The following is a 26,719-nucleotide window of genomic DNA, read 5'->3' as shown; positions in this document are numbered from 1 at the left end:
TCTGACTGTATATCCCTGAAATAGCCTGTAGCTTTAAACAACTCTATTGTTGTTTTTACAGTGCGCTTCAGGTCATTATCCTACTGGAAGGTGAGTCTCTATCCCAGTCTCAGATTACGGACAGACTGACACATTTGCTAAAGACCATCCATGTATTTAGCACCATCCATCCTTCCCTGAGCAGTTTCCAAGACCCTGCTGCTTAAAACCATCCATATAGCATGATGCTGCCACCACCATGTTTCATTTAGGAGATGATGTTCTAGGGGTGACTGGAAGTGTTGGCTAAGTGTCAGACATTAATTTTTTTAATGGTGGCCAAAAAGATTCATTCCAGTCTTATCTGACCAGGGAATCTTCCTCCTGTGTTTTGGTAAACTCTAAACGTGCATCCTTATCTATATAAGTTACATCTTTTCTCTAGTCACTCTTCCATAAAGCCCAGCTCTTTAAAGTGTAAAGCTTGTAATAGTCCGATCAGCTGATACTCTAGTAATGGCAGTGGAACGTTGCAACTCCCTCTTGGTTATGTTCAGTGTTTGTGCTGCCTTACTGATCGATACCTTCCTTGCCCAGCGAGGGAATGATGCCTCTAGGTTTGTAATGTTACCGTCTATGGGCCTTACAGAAAAGGTGTGTTTATATGGAAAGACCACGCAACACTAAAATTGCACACCTGAGGACTTCATTTCACTAATTAAGTTACTACGAAGGTAACTGGTAGCTTCAGAAATATTTACTGGCTTCTATTTCATCCCCAAGTTTAGGAGCTCGAGGGTCCCTGATAATATGTTAATCATAAAATTCGTAAAGTTATAAATGTAAGAGTTTTCAGTGGTTCATTTGTTTATAATTTGCAAAACGTCCTGCAGGGAAAAAAAATTCTTTAACTTATAGTATGGAAGTGTTTGTTAGATTGCCTACAAAGGTTTTCAGTATTTATACTTACAGGGGGTAAATAAAGACACCATTGATTATTTATACGCATGCAGAGGTGGGTAGTAACTACTTACATTTACTCAGTTACCTTTACTTTAATTAAAAAATACTTTAAGTAGGAGATTTACAACATTGTACTTTTTAATTTTACTTGAGTTCGATAAAGTATCACTGCTCTTACTTGAGTAAAACTTCTGGCGACTCTACCATAAGTAACTCCACTCAAAGGGTCAGCTGGTTTTAAACAAAAAAATGTAGCAGAGGAAAATATCTACAGTTCATGTTTAAGTTTGTTTCTTTTGCACTCAAGCTTTTCTATCTGCTGACCCTGCTGTGTTGTTTGAAGGTCAAAGGTTAACCGTATCATGTTAATGTAACTCATCGTCTTCTAAACTATATACATACAATACTTTATGCATTGATTTAATAGGTTTTATAAAAATTTTTTATTAAAGGTTATTTTTTGAAAAGTGTCAATTCCACCTTAAATTTTAATTGTGTAAATATTGTATGTTATATATTATATTTAACATACCCATATAAATATTATTTTTTTTATATTATTATTTCAAACACCAGCACTTGCACCTAACTATGTTTTTTTCTAGCTGTATATATTTTTAGAATATCAAATATGATATTATGATAATGACTATTAAATAAATCATTATTATATATTACTAAGTACTTAAGTAAGTAGTTTTTTACTCCTTTTTTTTATTCTGACCCAATTTCTTGGATCGGTACTTTTTACTTTAACTGGAGTAAAAATATGATTAAATCTACTATTATTTCAGTGCATTTTTTGGTACTGCATCCACCTCTGTATACATAGTATTTCACCTAATATTGTACAGGAACTGGCTCTATTAAATATATGGACATTAACTTCATTGTAGCATAAATTGCCAGCAGCCCCTTAGAAAGTCCTGTTAAACAAAACTTAGATGCAAGTAATCTACTGATAAATACTTCATATAACCCAGCTTCTAATAAACATAGATCTACAACTTTAAGATGGAGTAGAAAGCATGCCTTCAGCGGTGGATCTGGAAAATGTTTCAAAGAAGAAGTTTGCCTGAACCTAAATAAAGTAGTTTAAAGTGTTAAAATGACTTAAAGTGGAAAATGTTTCACTGAATTACGGTACACCTTTTCAATCATTTGAATGTAGAGGTAAAGATAGTAGAAGTAAGCATTTACTTTGCCATTTGATGAATGTCACATGCAGGCTTGGCCTTGTGCTATATTTTTCTGAACCTATTCAAGCGTTTCCCCAAAGTCTATAAAATAGAAAGTAAATTCAAAGACATGCAACATAAACACAACCTTTGGTTTGTGGACTGTCATATATTCATTCACACACACACACAAACACAGTCTCAGACAACCCTCCTCCCACCCATCAGTCTGTCCACTCAGCTGGCACTAACTCTAACAGGCTTCAGAGAGATTGCGGGCCTGAGCTGTGGGTGTTGGGGAGAGCAGTAATAGAAAAGCAATGACAGTGGTTTCAGCAGCAGAAACCCTGTTCATTCTCTGGTTTTATCACCATTCTTAGGAAATATAGGTGTTGTCAAAAGCTGATATTTTGACCACTGACACAAAATGGATGCGAATGGTCTAAAATGTAAACAAGTCTGAAAGCCTATAGACTGTGATAGACACACAAAGCATGACTGAGGCACAGTTCTGCATTATGCATAAGCATTCTACTCATCATTTTAAGGTGAAAGGAACTATCAAGGGTTTTGTACTAAACACATTTTTCATTATTTCTCTATTTAACTGTTCGCTTTTTGCAGTTTTTGGAAACACCCTGAGCTTTGGTTGTTTGCCAAAAGGCTGTGTCTGAATCTTGATTCCTTTAAAAACAGGAGATAATTGAATATATATTAAAAGCAACTAACATTCTGACACCTTAACAAGCATACTGCAGGTGTGCATGATTTAAAAGGAAATTTACTCACATATGTGTGGGTCTTGAAAAAATCTGATGGGGAACTAGTGCAGATCTTGTCACCCTCCAATCCAATAACCCTTTTACAAATGTTCACGTGTGGGTCGAATGGACTTTTTGCAATAACTATGTCACCCCTGAAAAGAAATAAAAACAATAATTATGTGTGGTATACATGATGCACTGACTCTGGTTTGATCCAACCTGCAAAACAACCTGTAGCAAATATTATCAACTTCTTATAATGTGCAGAGATCACCGATCTCACAAGTTATCAAATTCAAATCAGCTTTATAGCTTATCAATACATTTGAGTCATCTGAAAATAAAATATCAACTTACTGAGATAAAAAGACCCATACAGGAAGAAGAGCTGATGTATTTTAACTCTTTTTAATATATTATAGTAAAATTAACAATTTATGTAGGATCAGAGAAAAAAGTAAGGTTTTATATTAATCCATATATATTACAGTAAGCAAAGCAAATAATACAAATTTACTCCGTTACACACAGCCTGTTAACAAAGTTTACCTAACCTAGACATAAACAAAGTTAAAGAAAACACTAAAATATTTGTTTAATTCTGTGAAAATTCAATACCTTATGGCAATTTCAAGGCCAGAAGTAAATCTTAAAGAAGGAAAAGTTCAACTTAAAGTTTTAATGCTACCTGGACTATGAAGGAACTGAACCAAAGCTTCAGGGATCTAAAAGGGTCAAAAGAGGCCATTCACCTTTAGGGTAATATTGAGACTCAAGCACTGTGGTTTTGCTACTATAGTCCTATTTTTGGATAGAGCAATACCCTCAAGGACCACAATGTTTCTTTCTGCTCTAAAATCACTCTTATAAAGGCAAGCAAGGCTAGCCCCTCCAAGCACTGGGTTCTGGGATTTCTGGAAGCTCCTTAGTTTGGAATCAGGTAAATACGCTGCAGAAGGTCACGGACGCATGCAACAAAAACAACAATCATTGCATAAGCTTTACACAAAAATTAGAGTTACATCAGGTAAAAAGGTAAACTGCACTTCCTGGTCACTCCATCAGGTCTGGATTCTTCTTCAAGAACCTTCGTAGCCGAATACCCAGAGCAATAGCCCCAAGTGGAGACATCAGTCAATCAGGAGTTCATTTTTAGATCAAAATACCTGTTTTATGACATTATCCATTTGTTTAATTTACCAAATACCATAAATTATTTTCTCTGATAAAGAATGTCACAGATGTAGAACTTTATTAAAACCAAACGTTTTCGAATTTAATTCAATTAAGTGATCTGCTGAGTCATGCTCTGGACTTTAAAGGCATTCTAGATTTGCAACAATTTTATACAAGGAAAGCAGCTTCGCATCCAGACATTCTGACAGAATGAGGATTCTGTATTGTATTGCATGAAGGAAAGAGAAAAAGCTGGTAAACATCCGTTGTTTTGTCTCATATTAGTGAGTCCAATGTGGTGGTAGTTGGAGTTATCAACCCAATAGTAGCAGATGAAGGTCATAAAACAAAGCTTATTATAGAGGAACTTGTTTATTTTTGATAAAGTTCAACATTTCAGCGGCTAGCTAAAATGGGGAGGAGAGAAAACAGTCTTTGAAGATTCAAGCTCAAAATATAAAAAAGTCAGATCAAGCTACATATAAGATCCAGATCTCAACTTACTTCTGTATTTTATAAAGATGACGACTAATGCGTTCAGAGAACACCACATTGTTTACGATCGTGGGCTCCATAGATGGACCAAAACACTGAATCAAAACAAGAAAAAAAATGTTTAGTTTTGAGCATACATAAGCTTGTATTGAATATGAAAAAGAGACATCCGTTACATAATCCTAATACAAACCACCACAAATTCTCCAATGTATTCAAAGGCACAGTGTACTATGCAGCCATACTGGATGGTATAACCCACAAAGCGAAGGGTTTTCCCCAGAACACGACGGAACATCTCCACCTGTGGAAGAAAACAAACAGAAGTTACAGGATTTCATGAGGAAACAAGAGAGAAAGCTGTGAGTTTCATTTCTAAAGGTGTGGACAGGGTTGTCAAAGTTGGCCTACTGCTAAGATGGCACATTCTTCAGTGTTTCATTCTCAGGGGCTGAGTGGCCAGTTCACACCAGAAAACTGTCCTGCACTTTGACCCCATAGACGATGGACCTATCAACACCTTGAGCTCAGGTGATGGACAAACACAGAAACTGTTACACACGCAGCCAGGCAGCTTTGCCCTGTCTAAGCTACTTTCCTGACGGTGTTGCCTCGACTGCCATCATCATCATTAGAGCTGTTATCAGCTCCTGTCGGCACCATAGAAACACAAAAACACTCTGGCAGACTTGAAATGGTCCCGCAAACACTGTCATTTAAACACACAAGAAACATGTCTTCTGAGCAAACATAGCAACCACTTTTGGGCTATTGACTTTTACTCTACCTGCAGGATGGACTGAAGAGAGCAAGCCAGTATTTACACACTTGTTTAGCAGGGTTTATATGCAGAAAAGCTCTTGCAAACCTGCACACACACAATATGGAACTGTATATGGTTGGGCTTAGATGTGAGTATGTGCTTCAGTCACCTTCTTTTTTCTCAGGCTGCTGTCCTGCTAGCCCTCCACGGGGTAAAGAAATCTTTTTCTTCATCTCCTCTATACCCTCTGTCTGTTTCCTTCTTTCTCTCACCACGTTTCCTTTCCCTCCTGGGGTATTATTAACCAAAGCAAGCAGAGCGGAAACCAAAGCCACAAATCCTCAGAGCTCTGGGAATGACTTCCCAAAGATGGACAAGGATTAGGACCCCCAATTTCTCCCTTACCCCAGCACCTCCACCCCCTGTTTCTCCCCAGGTTCCCAACAGACTGGGTGTCAGGTGGCTCTGTGAGCCTTGCCAAAGGTGTTACCCCTAATCCCATTACCCCCTCCACTCTTCTCTCTCTGTTATACACACAGGTCCTTCTCTTTCATTCCAACTACATTTCACCTATTAAACCCTCCATCTTTTCTTTCATGTGTCTCTTTGGCCTATTCGCCATCCTTTTTGATCCCAAAAAGATAGACTCCATCGTCTCACTTCCCCACTGCTTCTTCCCTCTGTTTCTCAATCACCCTTGGCAACCCTTCACTTTTTAAAAAAAATACTCTGAATGGCAGGACTCAAGCAGGTGACATATAGACAGATACCCTGTGAGGAGCCAAAATTAAATGTTCCTTTCCAGTTTTAGCATGCTCCCTTTTCTTGTTCCGTAAACTCAGTCCTTCCCCGGCTTGTACAATAACACCTTTGGCCCTCTAATTCCTCTGATGGCAAAAAAAAGTGGACAGAGGGTTAATGTGAATCTATGTTCTGCACTAAGGCAGCATGTCCATGCCTCTTCCTCTTAGTCTCAGCTTGCTTCACCTGCAATTTCCTTTCTGTGGCACTGTAACGCACTCTCAGACATGATCTCCAGTGTACACCTCCTTCTGCTAGACCAGGGATCAGGAATCTTTGTTAGCACTCATTCACAAAGCACAGTGGACAGCCTCCCATACAGCTGCTCTCATATCTCTATTTCATCACTCCCCCGCCCCTCCATTCCAGCATGCATTCATCATAGGTAGGGATTAAGAGACTTTGCATAACCAGATCACACGGCCAGTGACTGATATCAAGAGTCCATATGCAGCCGCCTGGTTTTCAGAGGCACCCTCTGTCACTGATAGTGTCTGTGTGTGTGTGTTCATATGCGAAGACAAAAGCATCACCTGTAGGTAACATAGAAAATGTAGCATACAATGCAAAGTGACTCTTGGGACTCAGAATGAGGTGGACATCCACAGAGACTCCTGATTGAATATCTATTACATCTAATTTCCCCAAGGCAAAGAATTAGGCAACCCAGACTATCTTTTAGCTTTAATTCCCCAAATGTGTGTTTGCGTGTGCGCACATGCAGTGGTTGGGCAAAGAACATTAGCTGAATGTTGTATTACAGCTGTAAACTATCACAAAATCTCTCTGCTAATCCTGGATTAAACAGCGGAGATTTTCACAAGACAACAAAAACAACAGGAAAAAAAAGTAAAAGGAGTCTTCACCGCAGAACCATCTGTGACCTCTGGCCTCCCGCTGTCACCTCGCAGCACTACCGTGAGGATAAAAGGGGGAATCTCAAATGAATAGCTGCAGATGGAATTATTTCATTGTGTGTTTAACTTTGTGATCCTCTTATTGAGTGAAACCTAATTTATTCATTCAGCTCAATTCAATCACAACTAAAGAGATAAAGTCAATTTTTCTTTATGCAAACTATCAGCAGAATCTTCTTAATAAAGATATTTCTGGAGACACAATCAAAAGGAGGAGAAACAGCTGCTGCCTTTCTAAAGAAGACCCCCTCTACTTAAAGCAGGAAATGTTTAAAGACGTTCTATGACACATTTTAAGTTCTATTTCTAAGGAGAAATACTTTTAAACTTGAATTTTTGGATTTTAATTAGATCTTTATATATTAGGGTTTTCCACATTCCATGTTTTACCAATTGCTGGGTTTTCTTGAGGTTTGAAATGCCAGTTGACTTATATCTAATCAACATTTATCATATAGGGAAGAAATGTGCTGCACTTTAGAATTCAATGCATTACGATTATAAAAGATTACTACCAATATTTCAAATATTTTGAAATCTTTGTTCATTCTGTCAGATTTGGATGTATGCTTGGACTCACTGTGACGTTAAAACATAGAAAGCATCTTCACTTACAGCATTCTGACAGACACCCGAGGGTGTTGGGTCTTAACTGTTGGTATTTCGAGTTGTTCCTGTTATTTTCCTCCACCTTGATTAAGACGCAAGCTCTAATGAAATGCAACTGCAGAACACAAGGCTCCCGTCACCCGGCTTTGTTGTGTGCATGTTGTCCTGTTGATTACATGCAGCACTGTTTATGTGCTAAACATACCTTTTGGAATTGGCGCCATGCAAAATAAAAGTTGGAATTTTTTTGTACCCTTCGCCAGATTGTGTACGAACTAAATATTTATAGTGATTGTACCATATGTAATCCCTTTTAAAAATATAACTAAATGACCTAAACTTTAATTCAAGTTAATCGGATCTGATATAATTGATGGTAAGTGAGAAGTGCTGAAACTGAATCAGAAGTTCTTTTAAATAACTAAAAATCTAAGGGGATCATACCTATGCTGTCATGTTATTGTATTTATTAAGGAAACTACAGCAGGGACATAATTTAAGCTCAACAAACGTAATCCCAAATGAAATGCACATTATTGAAACCATAAGGAAATAGTCAGAATGGAATTACCTCCACTGGTCTCTAGGGATTTGACCCTGCCATGAGTGAGTAGTGTTAATTGATATACATGGCCAGTCTATTAGGACCACAAAGCGAATTTCAATCCAAACAGCACACAAGGGCCTTGCAGCAGACTTCTTACACAACTAAATTAGGAAAACATGGGCTGAGAGAGAACCAGGCAACGGGGGGGCTAAGAGGCTTATGAGCCCCTTGTCAGATATTCTTCTTCTCCCTGAGGATCACAGATGGAAGGGAGTCTGGAGGAGCAGCCAGACCAGAATAAGGACGAATCCTACCTCTGATGTCTTTCTCTGGACAGCAGAAGGCAGGGGAGGGTGGGGAGTAAGTCCTGTTGCGCATGGCTTGATTTGATCTTAATTTGAGATATAAAAAAGGAGCAGCTTTGGCAACAAGGGGGGCTGCTGTTTCAACTATCGTTGCAATCAGTGTTAATCCTGAAGATTGAAACACAGGCACCTGGCTGTATAGGGAATGACAGATGTAAAAGTCCCAGGACGGTGTCTGTGCAAAATCTCCGTCCCCCTCTATTAAAGCTTAAATTGAAAAGACTGATCTCCATACTGCTCTTTTTATTGTTGCTAACAGCAACGCAGCTGAGAAACAGCTGAGTGATGTGGCTATTTGAGGAGCTCAGAGCTTATACCTACAATCAAAGGGTCAGCCAGAGCAAATAATAGGCAAGTGATATGAATACAACTGCTGCAAAGTGAAAGGAAGTGCAGGCTGACCCAGTCCCCAGCCAATTACATTCAATGGAAAGTCAGTCAGTAAGCTTATTGTATTGACCACAAGAGATTGTGTGGTGCTGGCTCTGTGCTGAAAGAGTTCAGAGATCTTATCTGTGCTTGTATCAGATTTACAAAGAAGTTTTGGTTATCCATGGGCCTGAGCTTTACACTGCTTTTATACCAAGTAGTGACAGACATCTTACCTCACTAACAAATTTAAGAGTGCAGTTTCCTTTTATTCTACAAGAGAACACGCTTTGTATTTTTAGCATTTATAGAAGTCTTCCTATAGATCGAAATGTGATGTCATTCCAACCAAAACATCTGAGAAAAACACAATGAAGAAATGCAAAATATGGGTCACAGAAAAAAAAGTAAAAAGGAAAAATAAGCCAGTGCAACATCTGTTCTGGCTTATTGTGCCTGACTTCTGAGACTGGTGTTTTCTTTCAGTGTTAACAAAACAAATTTGGTGCATGTTGACGATAATTTGGCATCCTCTGGACACAAAACATCGGGACTCCTTTAAGGAGTTCCACACAAAAAGCAGAGAAAGGCTGAAGAAAGCAAAAAATTCAGACCAGGAAAAGGTCTGACATGTTATGACTTCTGCCATTATTTAGCTCGATCAGATACAGCAGCTGACATAATAAAAGCAGAAAACAAAAAAATCACCTCCTCAATAGATCCTGATATGAAAAGGTGTTATTTTTGTACCATTACTCTATCCTGTTCTCCAAACACTAAGATTAATTTAGCAAAGTAAAAGCTAACATGTATTTTTTTTTTTATTGAGGCATAGAAAACTCTTACATCCTTAAAGCTGGATCTCCTTTTGGAAATGCAGGTCACTCAGAGCATCTTATTTGGCTTGTGGAGTCTCTCCACAATGCCCTGCATCGTCTGTCATGATATTTTCCCTTGGCCTCCTGTCACCACACATAAGTCTCAACAGTGCTGTCAAAGCAGCAGGACTGTCTATGCTGAGAGCATTGGTAAAGTGAGCAGTTGGGCGATCACAGCATCCTGCGATCTTACACTGCCTCTGGCCTCGGCCTTCTACACAAAGCTTTTTACAGCTGTCTTAGGGATGTCATTGATCAGTCTGAACTTCCAAAGAGGAGTTAGTTGACTATGCAATGCTCAAATTAAACAGGGGTTATACCAGTTAGTACATGTTATTGGTCTCAGAAATAAAAAGAAGTTAATAAATGTCCTATAGTCTTAGGAACACTTGTTTTGACGCTGCTGCAGAAATAGATTCTACATCTAAGTGTTGTTTTAGATCACATAAAATCTTCTAGATTGTTTAGTCATCCATACACCAACCTATTATCTGTGGTTTGCCATTCATTGATCAGTCAAGATGCTAACAGGCCCACAATTAAAACTCAGATATCCTTCTCCAATGGCACACTTTCCATCTCAGCCTGAGGGATCATAGAGAAATCCAGACTAGTAGAGATTTCTCCAGTGATTCCTGGGTCTGTCCTTTTTTCAGCTTAAGCAAAGGATCACAAAATGCCTCTCAGATTTTAAGGCACTCAAGAGGAAACCTGACTGAATCCTTGATTGACCTCTGCTGACCAAGCCACCATATGGAGGAAGCCTATTTCAGCTGTATGTTTTCAAGATTTGCTTCCATATACCCACATGTCAGAGTTAGGATGGAGGTGAACTGGAATATTGAGAAATTTGCATTTCAGCAGTTTTCTTTACCATTATAGACTGGAACAGCCCTAGAATGACTACAGACGAGGCCCCAGTCTGTCTGGCTGTTTTCTTCTCCATCCTACACTGTGGACAACTACTACAGAGAATACTAAAGATGGTCATGACCTAAAGATACACATAGAACTGTACAAGCTACAAAAAATAAATAAATCAAAGATGAGACACTGAAGTGTTTAAACCAGAGGTCAGCCTCTCCAGAACTATGTCTGTGGAAACTGCCAGAAGAGTTAATAAACACAGGAGGAAGATTAAAAGTTCACAAATATGCATGAAAAAGACATTGATGCAGTAAAAGTTAAGATTCTTAACACATTTAGAAGAGTTATCTGAAAGAAAAATAACGTTATCCCATTCTGCAGCTTAATTTGATAGTTAGGGAATTCAAAAACAAATTTCTAGACTATCAACAGATTAGTTCTATCATAAAAGACAGATTTAAGTTTAATGAAGCAGGTCTAAAAATACCACCAAAGGATTTACTAAGCCTTAATCCTCCAAAAGTTACTGTCCAAAATATATAGGAGTTTATCCAATATAGCTGAGTCTATATCACTTCCCATTGGAAAATGGGAAACTGATTTATCAGTTAGGTTTGATTAAAGTGCATGGTCTAACATTTGTCAGAGAACCTTTAAAATGAGTAGAAATCCTTTTAAAACTGATTCGATACAAAACCCTTCATGCAGTACACTATAGAGACCAATGGATGGTTAAGATGGGTTTTGCACAGTCTGATATCTGCTTCCAATGTGCAAGTAATGCACCAGATACTGGTGCAATACTGGTGTCCAGTATGTGAGTATCTGTCAAAGTGTCTGAGATGTTTCCCTAACTGCCAATCAAAGCAGGAGGCGGTGAACACTTGACCTGGCTACCCAATGACAGACAGAGGGCAGCTCCAGCGTGCCAGATGTCCAACTGAAAGAGCCCTGTAATGAATCTGGGTTTTTCTGGGGCTGCAGATGTTTTGGGGCCCAGTAACTGTTGCGGCCCCAGCGATGAGATACTCCTGTTTTACACGTATTGGCAGAAGGCACGTGTAAGAGTTTTATCCTGTAAAGCCAGTAAATGGATTTTATTAAGTGAAAACATGTTAAATCAGCTGAGATCAAATAGAACATGTAGCTGCGGTTGTGGTCACACAAGAAGACACTTTTCTCACTGGAAGAACGAACTAGAAATAAGCAAACATTTCTTAAATTAAGTGTATTTACCCTTAATTTTAGTAGGTAAGTGAGATAGTTTGCCAGTGGAATGAGTCATTTTACTCTTAAAATAAGATAATAAGACAATATGCACTTGAAATAAGACAATGCAATTGTGTTTTCTTATTTTAAGTGTAATTTTTGTGTTCCATTGTCTCCTTTACCTCCAAAATCCAAGAACAAATGCATTTATTTTAAGAAAAAATGACTTATCTAGATCTGCGATGGACTGGCGACCTGTCCAGGATGTTCCGCGCCTCTCGCCCGTAGACAGCTGGAAATAGGCAGCAGCACCCCTCGCGACCACACTTGGGATTAAGCATGTCTGAAAATGGATGGATGGACTTATCTAGATTTTGATTTTTTCCAGTGCTGTCTCCATCTCCTTATCTCTCCCCAAAGTTCTTATGCCCTCTTTTTTCCCTCAAGTCCTAAATTATTTTCAAGCACGTTTAATATACAAGCACCAAGCAGAACCTTATAGCAACAGACATAATGGTCATCTTGTAAAAGCAAAGCTGTTGGGCTATCATCAATCTCTGGGACATCTATTCCCAGAGCTATGTTGACAAAACAGCACACACACAAAAAACAGATAAATAAAAAAGATTTTTAACACATATGCACAATGCCTCCACGTCATCAGATCAGATGTCCTCCCTTATAGAGTTGAGCCTTATTTTTGTGTTTTAGATCAAATCAATTTTTTCCATCACATATAGCTAAGCCGAGTTAATATAAAACAGAATTGCATCCCTCACAATAAATAATGCCCAAGCTCTAATTAACCCTGTTTTGGACACCAATGTTTCAGAAATAGAACATCATCTTATTAAAGATCAAAGCTCTGTGTATGCACCCTGATGCTCTATTTCTCCGGTTCTTTTCCCTGAAAAGAGATCACTCAGGACAAACTCTTTAAATAACACTTCATAACTTATATGTAATAAATAACCAGGAGACATGACAACAGATTCTGATAAAAATTGTAATTTTACTCTTTTTACAGCTGCTCACCTCCCGGCTCACCTCTTAGGTAGTGGCCCCGATTTACAGTTAAAAAGGCATTTTATACATCTCCAGTCTGCCAAATCATCTTATCTTACATCATATGCGTTAGCAGATGATTAGACATCCATGGCTCCAGTCTTATCAAAATAGGACACTGCTCTCATTCCATTTCAAAATCTTTGCCACGTACAAAATGAAGATTATAACTGTATATCTAGACAAAGAAATTGTCCTAATTAGATTAAAATATCAGTTCTGACACGCAACAGGCAGCCAATACCAGGGTGGGATACACTCACACATCTTCAATGATAATTATCCTAAAAATCCTGACAGTAAAGCACGGTGGAGTAGGTGTGATGTGTGGGGGTAATTTAGTACCTCAGCCTATTTATCTGGACAGCATTTTTTAGCTTTAAGTAAGGGCTGGCCACCTCCAGTCCTCGTAGCTTCATTGTCCAGCATGTTTTAGAGATGTCCCTGCTTCAGCACAGCTAGATTGCTAACTGAAAGGCTTTTGCTGAACTTCAATCATCCGAATCTAGAGGAGGAAAACACCTAACACCTGCAGGACACCAGCCGTTGAGGACTGACTTTGGACAACCCTACCTTAAAATCAAGCAGATGGGTTTTTTTTCTTCAGCACAATGATCCAAAACCCGCCTGCAAGTCCCTGTGTAGGGTCTTCATTTTGATGTTCTTTTAAATATAAGTTCTAAATGCGTAGGTTTTACTTTGATAATTGATATTTATGAATTGATAATTCCGGTCTCTGGTCTCCCCTTAAATTGCTTCTTTCTGTTCCTAAACTTTGTTTTAACAATACAGACATAGAATTAAGATTTATTTTTAAGTTAGAAACAAACAGTGTCTGTTTTAATTTATATCCATGAGTTATTTGGAGCCACTGAACAGCTTCTTTGTTCCGCCATAAACACAAGAGCTCGAGATTATTGAAGTAAAATATAAATACATACATATACGGCAGCTGTTAACTTACATGGAGCTGAGGCTCTGGTTTGATTTAAAATCCCAAACTGTGACCATTCACTGGAAACAACAATCCCGACCTTCCATCGACAGCTTCCCAAAACAGCAACCTAACAAACTGGCTCCTGATTGGTCGAGCTTTACCAAACTCTCATTCGATTGGATAACGCGCACCACAACATTGACGTCATTATTGCCAATATGGCAGCTCCCATGAACAATGTGTGTAAACCATCAAGTGAGCGTTTACAGGTTAATACTACGAGCTTTCAGAAGAAAACAAGGAGTAAACTGATCTCAATTCCCGGGACGAGACCTTCGGTCCAAAATGGACAACTCTTGGTTTCCACCGGTGTCACGTCGTTGGATTATCTGCTCGGTCAGTGTCTGGCTGCTACACATGCTAATAGCGATTCTAATGGATACGCACAGCTCTACACAATTTGAAACATTTTCAACCCTATGAGAGTTTAAAGATACTAGAAACCCACCGACGTGGAGCTAAATTGATCCCAAAAGCAAATGTATAGATATAGATAATTTCATCAGATAATTAAAAGCATGTATTTACATATTGTATTAAAGAAGTAATTCCCCTCTGGGATTATTAAAATATTTCTGATTCTGATTCTGATTCTGAAAGATCATTCATGTTTTAGATGAAACATTTTGATAAGTCAGTAATATTTCTCCAAACAGAATAGTTAACGTTATATCAGCTTAGTAAAACAAACAGTTTATTTTTAAATCTAAAGGGATTTCCAAAATGTTATTTATAGTTTACAATGGGTATGTATCGCAGTTATCTATAAGTATGTGCTTTGTATGCAAAAGAAGAATAGAGTAAACATTTATAGGCTCTCTCTTTGAGTTAATATTGTACATTTCAGTTATTTTTACATCACTCCTTATTCAACAATGTTTCCCCTTCTCTAATTAATTTCAGTTTAGAGAAGTGCACCCGCCCCATTCAGACGGCATGATATGATTTTTAAAAGATTTTTAAAATACATATCTAAAACAGGGCTGAAACTGAAAAATTAATCCTGATTCATCGATTATCGAACTCATTTTCAACTGATTTAGTTACGGAATTACCTTTAACTGGAGTACAGAGATTCTAAACATCCCGTTAGCTGCAACTCCATTCCAAGCTGATATAGTAAAATTGTAAAAAAAAAAATATTTGTAAACCTTTTGCATTTAAGATGAAAAGCCTTTTCTGTCTATCAATATGCTCTATCCAGAACTCCTCAAATGCTTCAATGCCTTAAATTCTGTACAGAATCTTCCTTAAGTAACACTTTGCTATCCGATTATTAATTGATTAATCTACCGAAAATTCAACAGATTAATCCATTATCAAAATAAATTTTTATTTGCCTTGTTAATCTAAACTTAAGTCTTAATTTCATAGTTTTCTTTCTTAAGGCAAATTGTACCTCTTATTTCTGGGTTAGATGTGTTTACTTGTGTATGCATCGAGGTGAACATTATAAACTCCAATCATGTGTCTGTTGGGGGTCATTCTATAAACATTATCTCAGAGGTTTATTGCTGGTAGGATAAATGGCACTCTAGAAAGCTAATATCTTCATTTTTTGACTTTAAAGATTTAAATGAATTTGTTTTTTCCATGCAGGTTTTCATTTTTTACCATGAAGTTTAGAAATTATCCCTGCTTACATGTTTGGGTAATTTATTTGAATTCAATTGGCTTAGTCTAATACATCACCTCTTTCATTCAGTTCTACTGCTGATGGAAACATCCCTTTATATTCAGCATCTACAGCATCAACCTCTAGTCAATAAGCAGTAAATCCAAATGATACTCAGTTTGAGCTCTTGCTTATTTTGACATGTTACGGAAAATATACAGCATTCTATGCTGTTCTTTTCATTATTTAGCTTTATTCCACTAATATTTCCATGCATATAACTTTGTAGCAGGTATGCTGTGCAGCCTGGTTACATCTTGGTTAAAGTGCTGGAAGCCAAAAATAGTCCAGAAGCAAACATAATAATATTTATGCATTCTTGATCTGTTAAAAATTTCACTTTATTGTGTTTCATTCACAAATACCGTCATCACAGCATATGTTATATTCATCATGCATAGAACTTTACATATATTGTACATCCTCATTGGGGATCATCATTGTCAGTATATGCACATGAAATGAAGGAGGAAAATATGGGGGAGTGGCGGCCCTGTGATTAGTGCATAGATCTTGGAATCATGAGGTTCTAACGTCGAGCCCCACTCCCACGGACTGCCACTCTGGGTCAGAGGTAAACGGTTGGCTTGCTCAAGTGGTAAGTCACCTGTCCTGCAGACAGGAAGCCTGGCTTTATATCCCAGCTTGGGGGGGATGAGCTGCTAGTGTGCACCAGAGGTTGTGAGTTCAAGCCCCACTCTCACAGACTGCCACTCTGGGGAAGTCATTAGTTTATTGTTTTATATATATATGTATGTGTGTGTCTATATGGGTTTTTATAGCAAAAATTATATATTAATGGTATTCCCAGGTGTAAAGCAGTTATTTTCAGATGCTATTTTGTTTTTGCATCACACAAAGAAACACTCCTGTAATAATTCAAAATAATAATAATAATACTTTTGTAAGGTATAGAACCTTAATGTGATTAGAACTGTACAATTTATCAAAATATATGTTATAGATCATACTCATAATCATTAAGGCATTGGAAAAAACAACTAAAATGTGTGCTGCTGTATGTTTTGTGAAGTATGATACTTGTCTTGCTTAACTTGCCCTTTTATAAAAATACTTCTAGCATCATGTTTTGTTCTAATATATTTCTCTTTCCTAACAGGTGGTGGGTTAGCTGTTGGCACAGTGCTTCTCATTGGTAAGCCTTTATCGTTACATTTTTCAAATGTACCTTTTTTTCCTCTCTCAGTTGTATTGTTTTGCTTTGGTAGAATCGGCGTTAAAAGATATTTGTATTGTTTTTTTAACTTGTTGTAAACATTAGTGGCACTTTTTTTAAAATGTACCCAAGGGGTAATAAAGGTTTAAACCCTTACCTGGCACTGGAAATGAAAAAAATAACATTTTAAGTATTTTAAAGTATATAAAATTGCTTGTATTTGTTTTGTATTTTTATCTAGAAATAAAGAAGATGGCTTATACTGATGAAGGTATAAATGCTGTTTTCTTCAAACTGCCTTTTTGCAGCTGAATGTGTTTATTTTCCAGGCGTAGAAAAGAGCATATCTCCCCAGTGGTCAGATTTTTACATATCATTCCAAATAAAAATTAATTTCTCAGTCAAACATTGATCAATGTTGACAACATTGATCATAGTAGATTGATCAATAAATAAGTTTGAAATCTTTAGGGAATTATGTCATATGTTGTGTTCAAGAATGATTTTAAGTTCGGTCCGTTTATGTAGATAAATTATTCAGGCGATCCAACTTTGATTACTGACTAAGGTTGATAAAACTGGATATTTGTACTTTAAATGCTAAATATTTAATGAAGGTAACCTTTTCTGTGGAACTTCAGCTTGTTTTAGTATTTGGGCTTTTATTCTGTGCTTTGCAAAAACACTGTTTGACATTTTCTCACAGTATATTCAAAATCTCGAAAACAACAAAACAAATAATCTAAAGATTATATAAGATAAACCAGCACAGTGTAGCACATGTCTACAAGGTAAAAGACTAAATTACATGGTTTTAATCTTTTCACCTGTCAATTTAAAAAGCGTCACTTGCATTTGTTTTCAGCCTGACTGAATCTGCTTTCTATAGATTTGCCTCTCATTGCAGTTTAAGTTGTCACTATTTTGGAGTATGTCTCTATTAGCTTTATGCATCTGTTCAGAACATCTGTTAGCAGCCATTTCCCAGTCTTACCACATTTTAACTGATGTATCCCAAATGCTTCAAACAATAAATTGTCATATATTCAAAGCTTGTAAAATTCATTAATAACACAACCCTGCTTTTAATCTCTCCATAGTTATATATTAATGGTCCAATTACTGCTTCCCGTTGATGTTGATGCCATTTGTTATTTATCCGCTTTTCACTTCAGGATTTTACTGAACCTTTTCTTCTCTTCTGACAATGAAATAAACTCAGTTTGACTTTTGTTTTGTCATTCAGTTCACTTCTGTAATTAAATGCAAGCTCTAGATTATTCTAAGAAGTTTTGCAGAAAATAGAGCTTAATATGTGATAGATATATATTACACTTTTCACTAATGTTAATAATTTCAACAACTATAGATTGTTTCTGTCCAGGTGAGACTTATATACTGCTTGGTGTTGGTCTGTTATTTTTTTTTTTTTATAAAATACACTGAATTTGTGTTGTGATTTAAATTTAAAAAGAAAAACATATAACAAGGAAGTATATGCACATTTTAATTTATAATATCTGAACATAACAAGATTCTTTTTCATGTAAGTTTTTTTTTCCCAAAACAGGACCAGTTATTAATTGTATCAGCTTCAAGTTTACTGTTTGGTCTTTAATGGTAGAATGACTGATAATTACGCTGTGTATATGTCCATAACCTTCATGACACCTTATTCCTAATCTATACAGTCCAGGTTTTGATTGACTCTGTGCCCAGCAAAAGCAACTTTAATTCTTCTGTAAACACTTTTCTACAAAGTCTGATAAGAATTAGGGCTGGGCAATTAATTGCATTTGCAGAATAAATGCAATTTTAAAAAACATAGTTTTCAAATCGCAAAGCCCTTAAATTTTAGTCACATTATATTGAATAAAAGTAAGACGTTAAATTTGTTATTCCATCCCTTTAGGTAGCAGTAATACGTTTAAGGTTGGTTTGCCGCCACATAGAAAGGTGGAAAGAGTTGCAGCTATCTACAGATCCATGCATGCAAGTAGAGGTGTGCATTTTTTATGCACACTGGGGTGAAACATCTACAAGCTTGTGGTTAGGTGAAAATAAAATCAAAATATTGGATAAAATAATTGTAATTTAGATTTTTGTCAAAATCATTCAGCCCAAATAAGAATTGATTTCTCCTTTCTGTAGGGTTGAGATCAGGGCTCTGGGCAGGCCGGTCCGGGATAAAAATATAAATGCAAACATGGAAGTGATAACAACATGTTATCCCAAATATGGTTGTTTTTGAAATATTTTTGAATCACTGCATTTGAAGCTCATTGCATATCTAGTTTGCTTTTAAAAGTGTGGAAGATGAACGGAGGAAATGTGGAAAAATCTTAACCATCCTTAAAAGATGATTTATCTTAATATTTAGGGACATATTTTTTCTGACTTTGCTCAGTTCCCTTCAGCTCCTGGCCAAGTTATTAATCAAATGTAAATTAACATATTTTATTGGCTCAGTATTCCTAGTTAGGTCTGTTTCTAGTTAAATAACTGTCCAGCATTTCTTTACACAAAACTAAAGAAAACAAAAACTTAATGGAAGCCATCTGATAACACAAAAAGGCTCAAATATGTTCAAAAGCAGCACATCACACCCAGAACATTATATCCAGGATGACTTGGGGAAAGATATGGTTTAGAAAAGATCGCTAAGTAGTTAATACTTAGTTTGGACGGTTTTTATACTCCCATCAAGCCGCAGTAAAATCCATTGTCATCAAATAGAGAAAAGATGGAAGAGTAGAGAACCTTCCCAGGACTCAAACTGGGCAAACAAATGAAGAATTTCAAATCCAGAACCCCTGCTGAACAAAAACAAACTCAAACGTGACTTTACCATTTGACATATAAGAAAAACCTGAAGCTGTTAGAATTTCCCTTCAGTGACTTCCAAGACAGATGCAAAAAATGTAACCATTTTAGAGAGTGTGTTCTTCTACATTTGCCATAAAATGCCCAAAATCTTTTTAAAAAGAACATTGTTCTAAAGACAAGCTCGATGGTGGTGGAGTCGACCTCTGGGCCCGCTGTGCTACATCTGGACCTGGACTACTTTTTATAATTGATAGAAGAATTCTGTTTGTACATTAATGTCCTGTAGGTTAATCACCACAGTAGTGATCAGAGGACCACCACTGACTGAACCGCTGGATGGTTTAACAATTAGAAGGGAATAAATTGAAGGTTTTGACGTAGTCAAAGTATGGTCTTTTGCGATTACGATTTTGTGACAAAGCTTAAACTGATAATGATTCTCAAACTCTCTAGTGTGTCTGACTAAAATTCACAGAAAAACTCTTGCAAAAGCACCTGTTTCGAATGTGATCAACCATGAAATGGCCGTTATTAGCGGTTATCAGTCCCATAGAATGGCTTCATACTGCGCTTCCTCTACCTCTCTTATGGCTGATATTATGCAGCTTATTGTTGATAGCCACCTTGGCCATGTCTAAAACTTTAATTTTCACTTTCTTTTTACCTATTTTATACTTTTAACCTACTTTATTTACAGTCTATCTTCCTAAAAGCTTTACTTCGAGTGAATTCCACATGTTTCAGTCACACCGATTTGATGTGGTGTTTAAAAACAACTTAGTTGACAGGATATGAGATTTTTTTGGGAGGGGTTGCTGATATAAGGGACATGTTGATTAAATTTATTTTTACAATAGATGAAGAACTACTAACATGAAGTTCAGGTTACAATTAAATACATAAACCTCTCACCTCTCACACACACACAGATATACACTGTACCAGAGACTGCACCTTACCTGCACTACCTCAGCCTGGAACAAACTATTGCTGCTGTTTTTATTGCTTTTTATTGTAATGTTTATACTTCATTTTTATATTTATCTTACCACTGTTACCTGTCATGTCCCGCACTTTATGTCAGTTTTTAAATGTCAGTCTTGTATATTTCTTGTATATTTGTATATTGCAGAGAGTAAACGTAATTTATTTCCCTTGTATGTCTTGTACATATGTAGAAAATGACAATAAAAGCTGACTTGACTTGACTTGACTTGAAATTCTTTGGGTAAAAAGTAATTTCTTTAGGATAGTATTAGGAATCATTCGGTAGTGTGTATTGTGCCTCCAAAATGAAACCATTCTATGCGACTGATAACTGCTAATAATGGCCATTTAATGGGATGATAACATCCGAAGTGGCTGCCAAACAATATTTGCAGCAATGCCAAGAGCAGCATAATCTGTTACGGGTTTAGGGGGAATGTATTTATCCACATGTTGACATTGGTTTAAAATTGCTTCTACTCTTCATAAATTACATCCATATTTGAAAACTGCATTTTGCATTTACTGAGCTCATTCCTTTACGATGTTGAAATTAGTTGGATTTTTTTTGGTCATTTAAACTGTGACAAGAGAAATCTACAAGGGGTGAAATATTTTTTTAACAGCACTACACAAATAATATGTATGCCATATTCCAAGACCGAAAGTTTTTAGTCTACCCGTCTTTCTGGAAACCCTTTTACTTCACTCATTTTCACAATAGACTTTAAAACCTTAAGTACATGTCATTAGTTCCTAACATTTTTTTTAGTAATCGTCCACAGGCTCTGTTTAGAAGGACGTTACCTTCAAGCAGATTGAAATATAGACTAATAGACCACCTGAAGGTCTCCAGTTAGAGTCCCAGGTGTTCACACTTTTCGCTTGCTCCTTCATTAATATGCTCCTCTGCAGATGTTTTGCAGAAGTTTTCAGAATAACATAAATCACAAGTGGGTTTTCTAGGGCCTTAAATGTCTTCCACTGTGTTATTATTATTATTATCATTCATTGTAGGCTAGGCTATATGCACTGGTGGACAGTGAGGTTAAGGTAGTCATGTTTCCCCTTGAAGCTGTAATTTGTGTGTAGCCAAGGCCTATACCAACTGATGATATTGCTTTGCCCTTTAATTCATCCCCCCAATCGATGCAGGAGTCAGTGATTACACACTAATGCGTTCTTCCCTTCCATTTTGTGAATCAATGTACGGTTGGTTTCATCTGGTAATGAGAGACACAGTAAAGGTGAAATGAGTGTGTGTGTTGAGCACTCTCTTGTGTTTGCCTCTGAAAGAGTAGCATATGTGCACGATGTGTGTGTTTTTTTTTGTGTTTTTTTTTTTTTTCCTGGGTGGAGTGGAGGGGGAGTTTGGAGTGTGTGTGTTTGTTTGTGTTGTGTCGTCGGCTGCAGTCTGCCCCCTTAGCCGTGATGGCCTGTTTGTGAGACACAGACATAAAATTATCAGACTGGTCGTTGTCTGCCTTTGAAGTGTCTTGAGCTGTCTGTCCTTATTTGTCACCCAGAGGGGGGATCTCACCAGTATGGCCGCTGTCTCAGGATCTCTTGTGTTTCTGCAAGCAAGACAAATAAAAAAGCTGCCTAGTTTGTTTTATTCTGAGCACCTCTGGTTTTGCTCATTTGTTATATTAGTGCTTCTTTGATTCAAATGCCACATACTTCTGGAATGATTTCAAACTCTTTTATATATTTGGCTCCACAGCAGCAGCTTTACGGTTCTTGGCAATTTAGAGGCAAAAATGAAAAACTTTTGAATTGTGATTTCAAAAGAGGATGAAATACGGTTCCTGTAGTTTTAACCAGACATGTGTCGATCAGGCTGAATGATTAGGATCTAAAGATTCCTTTGAACTCTTGCCTTCTAATTATGCCATCCATTCCATTTTCCATCACAGCTGGGGCCACGAGGGACGCTTGTGTCTATCTCCAATTGTCAATGGGTGAGAGGCAGGGTACACCCTGGACAGGTTGCCAGTCCATCGCAGGGCAACACAGAGACAAACAAGACAAACAACCATTCATGCACACACAACACCTAAGGAGAAATTAGAGAAACCAATCAAACAAAACGTCATGTTTTTTGTTTGTTTTTTTTTGGACTGTGGGAGGAAGCCGGAGTACCCAGAGAGAAACCACGCATGCTCTGGGAGAACAGGCAAACTACATGAAGAAAGACCCCGGGCCGGGAATCAAACCTGGAACCTATATAGGGCTGAAACAATTCATCGTATTAATCGTGATTAACCAATTATGGAAATAGTTTCAACTAATTTAGTACTGTATTCAGTAGACAGAGCAACCCACTTAGAGCAGTAGTACAAGCATTTTGCATTTAAGATGGAAAAAACATTTCGTCTGTCAAAATGCTCTACCCATAACTCCTCAGCGGAAAATGTTTGAGTTTCACCTGGTTTCATTTTGTAAAAAAGTCTTCTTTAAGGAAGCTTTGGCTATCTGATTACTAATCGATTAATTAAAAAAATAATTGACAGATTAATCGATTTGCAAAAAAATAATTAGTTGCAGCCCTAAACCCATGTTTACCAATATAATTTATTTCCCTAATGTTTGGACAAAAAAACTGACCACTTTGCTAACATTGCTTCTCTGCCTCAGGTATTCACCCACAATCGTGAGCTATATCACAATCGCTCCCACATGACCAAACAAATACCCTCTTGAAGACGGGAAAGAAATATTGGTTTTTAAAAATGTTAAAAATATACTTTACTTATTGCACCAAAACTTATATGCTTAAAAATGCCACTTGGCTCATACTGATATTAATGCCCTCTATTATGCATCCCTACTTAAAAAAGAAAAAAATTTGCTTCAGAATATTTGATAGAGGTAATAGTTTGTAATCCGACAGAAAGCAAAGAATTCCGTAGATTGAAGTGTTTATAGATGGAATATGTGTTTTATTTGCATATCTTGAGTTTTAATGGCTTATTAGACCTGTTAAGGCTCTGAACCCTAATAAAGAAAATAATTTTTTTTACATTAAGATAGAACTTAGATTTACCAAAACATATAAGAATAATCTAGGAACATTTATGTTTAACTTGATCGACTCTTTTTCCACTAAGATTGTTATTTAATCAGTACAAAAGAAAGCAAATCCTATAAATTTATTAAAAAAACTACAACCAGAAAATGAACAAAACTTTTATCAAAAGCCTTATCAACCAGTCACTTGTTTGATTGAACTACTTGACAACTTTTACTTCAACACCATCTGAATAAACAGAATTCAAAGTTAAACTGAATTAAACATTTATAATTTTAACAATTCTTCTATTTATTTAATGTCCATCTTCTTACCCACTCTATACAGCACATTAAAAATGTTTTCCTTAAGCAAAGACGTATAGGAAGAAAACGTCTGACCTAGATTTTTTGTCTCTGTGCCCTGCAGCTCTAGCAGATATTATTCAGGAACCTTGCACTACAACTTCCTGGTCTGAAGGCGAATAAAGCTCAGACATCCCACTTTTGTGATCTTAGTCAGAAAAAGCAAAAAAAGAGGTAAAACAAGTGGGGAAAATCATCCTATGACTGTCCAGAGTGACTGATCTACCTCGAAGACATAACCGTCCCCCACCCCCTGTTGCTACTATACCCCGCCACCTCCAGCCCCCCTCCCTATACCCCCTGCCTCAACAGCCTAATGACTCCTGGAGGTTCCATTTGTAATGCTCCCATAGAAACACAACCACAATAGGCCCCATCTTGAGAGGGCCCATCTGGGAGTCTTTGTGGGGCCTGGTGAAAGGCACAAAGGCCTGCTGACCTAAAAACCCATCAATAAGAGAACAGGGAGTCCCGCCGACAACAAATTGAAGAGCCGTGGAATTTCCTCGGCCATCTGAAGTCTGTAGGTGAGGATGCGGACAAGGCAGAGCGGAGTGGAGGGTGGGGGAATTCTCCAAATGTCTGAGGATGACACATCAGGATGTAATTCCCAAGCTGTCAGCTGCATACCCATTGCCTCAGCTGTCACCGCTGCCTTTGTGCGTGTGCCCACTGTTTGCCATTGTGAGGAAACGCCCATGGAATCTTTGCAAAAGGGTGACGGTGACAGGAACCAGCAGTGGCATGCTGGGCAGAGCTATGTGCCCTCCGCTGTTGGCTGTAATGATGATGATGCTGATGAGGGGCTTTGTCATGTTGAAAGCATGCCATGTACAATAAGAAGGGCTTGTGGAGGCAATTTTTACATTAGGAGGTATTTACCTGTCCTTTTAATGGCAGAGCCCGCCTTCTAAAGGCTGTCATGTCAATTCTTCTAGGATTACCATCTGAAAACTCAACTTTCTCTTAAATGTAAAAAGATTAATTGCTACTGACAATCCAAATACAGAAGTGAAAGGAATGCCACTGCCATTAGGGATGCCACCAAAAGTTCAGATATTCAAAGGAACCAGGTGTCAGGAAGGCTTTTGACAACTGCTGCTCTTTTACTCTCCATCTCTACATGTCAGTTGTCTTGACCACCAAGGTACCTCTCTGCTGCGTGGGAAGAGCCAAGCAAAAGTCGAAAAAGGCAAAACAGCCAGAGATGTCATTTTTTTCCCTTTCAAATTCATATCCAAGTGTAACACCTGTGTTCATGTGCCATGTTGATTTCTACATCATGTTTTGCCTGCAGTAGGCAGGTAGAAGTTGGTCCTTACCTCGATTAGAGCTAGCAGCGGAGATGTGAGCATGAACCGCTAGATAGGTGGTGAGGTGTTCAAATCAATAAAGAATAAGACAGCCACGAGTGACTAATGTATTTATGTTTTTCGTGTTTTTTCTTTACTTTTTCATTTCCATCTATGATAATCTGATGGTTCTCATCTCTGTTTCTCTCTTAGAGGAGGACCGATATGACAGCTACTCCCGCATGATCTTAAAGTACTTTCTGGCAGAGGGAGTGGTGTGTCGCCATGAACTTTTTGTGGCGACAGCTCAAGAAAGCCCTGATGACATCCTACAGGTAGGAGATTTGTTTTTATCTAACCTCTAAAGAGGAGCTTTCTGGCCATCAAAAGACTGGATAGTTCAGAAAGATTTTTTAACAGCCATATGAAAAGGCTATATTGTCGACTCTTCTTTCACATAAAGATGTCAGATGTTACTTCTTTATGTTGTCTTCCAAAGCCTCAGCTTTCTCCAGCATGTATCAGGGTCAGCGGGGGTATCTGGGAGGTCAAGACTGGTATAGTTGTGACATTGTTGAAATGTTTCCCGGCATATCAATCTGTAAACGGGACCATAGTCCCCAGAAGCTTCCTGCCACTCAGCAAAGAGGAGGGGCGCTTCTCTCCCTCTGATTGATAGTGGGAGGGTTCATCGCCTCACCCTCTCTTTGCATATCAAAGACTTATTAAAAGAGGGAGAGTCCCACTGGGGATATATTAAATTATTTATTATTTCCTCTGTTGTATTTGTAGTATGGCAGTCTAAATATTTAAGTTGCAGAAGGGACTACAAAGTGGTAATTTAAATACTGTGTTTGTTTGTATTTACTTAGCCATATTTTGCTGCTAATTTATATATAATATAAAAGATAATTAGTGTATTATAAAAAAAATATCCAAAATAAGGAATTGTAGTTGTTTACTCCTTACCACCAAGGAGGATTAAATTTAATGTTTTTATTCGAACTTTTAGGAGATAAGAAATTTGCGCTCAAATTACTTTAAGGAGATAAAAGGCTTAGAGGGTTACCACCAGAGGTGGGTAGAGTTCACAAAACTTTTATTCAACTAAGAATGGCATTGCCTAACATTTTTTTTACTCAAGTGAAAGTAAAAAAGTATTACGTAAAAAGGCTACTTGAATACTGAGTAATTGTTGCATACTTACATCAGATTTAACGTTTAGAAATGATGCTGGCAAACAGACTTTATGTATAAGTTCTGGTATTTGAACAAATTAAATGCCCAAAGAATACAAGTAAATTTCCTGAAAAATCAAAGAACAAATTTGTGCAGAAGAAATACTTTTACCATTTTTTTTCCTACATAAAACTTAAAAAAACAATCTCTACAATGACAACTCTGTATGTACGTATGTGTGTGTGTGTGTGAGAGGTGAGAGGTTT

At 37.4% G+C, this 26,719-nt stretch overlaps 2 protein-coding genes across 3 annotated transcripts in view; one reads left to right on the top strand and one right to left on the bottom strand.

Annotated features, from left to right (window-relative positions):
- Nucleotides 1-26,719, bottom strand: part of immp1l (inner mitochondrial membrane peptidase subunit 1) — a 49,838-nt gene that overhangs the window by 6,296 nt on the left and 16,823 nt on the right. Inside the window, exons 1-4 of one of the 2 annotated variants that reach the window (XM_015374179.1) lie at nucleotides 13,910-14,035; nucleotides 4,749-4,859; nucleotides 4,565-4,650; nucleotides 2,910-3,036 (exon numbers count right to left, since the gene is read on the bottom strand). In XM_015374179.1, the coding sequence (XP_015229665.1) occupies nucleotides 2,910-3,036; nucleotides 4,565-4,650; nucleotides 4,749-4,853 (318 nt within the window). In that variant the 5' untranslated portion in view covers nucleotides 4,854-4,859; nucleotides 13,910-14,035. Of the gene's footprint in view, nucleotides 1-2,909; nucleotides 3,037-4,564; nucleotides 4,651-4,748; nucleotides 4,860-13,909; nucleotides 14,036-26,719 lie in introns of those variants that run through there. The other variant, XM_015374169.1, reaches the window with a different exon arrangement.
- Nucleotides 14,101-26,719, top strand: part of elp4 (elongator acetyltransferase complex subunit 4) — a 75,398-nt gene continuing 62,779 nt past the window's right edge. The window contains exons 1-3 of the mRNA XM_015374159.1: nucleotides 14,101-14,278; nucleotides 16,738-16,773; nucleotides 25,488-25,609. Coding sequence (XP_015229645.1) covers nucleotides 14,101-14,278; nucleotides 16,738-16,773; nucleotides 25,488-25,609 — 336 coding nt within the window. The remainder of the gene's footprint in view (nucleotides 14,279-16,737; nucleotides 16,774-25,487; nucleotides 25,610-26,719) is intronic.

Source organism: Cyprinodon variegatus, unplaced genomic scaffold (genome assembly GCF_000732505.1).
Source record: "Cyprinodon variegatus isolate N-32 unplaced genomic scaffold, C_variegatus-1.0 Scaffold5, whole genome shotgun sequence".
NCBI lineage: Eukaryota > Metazoa > Chordata > Actinopteri > Cyprinodontiformes > Cyprinodontidae > Cyprinodon > Cyprinodon variegatus.
Note: the sequence above shows the minus strand (reverse complement) of the source record. Positions and strands in the feature narration are given on the sequence as shown.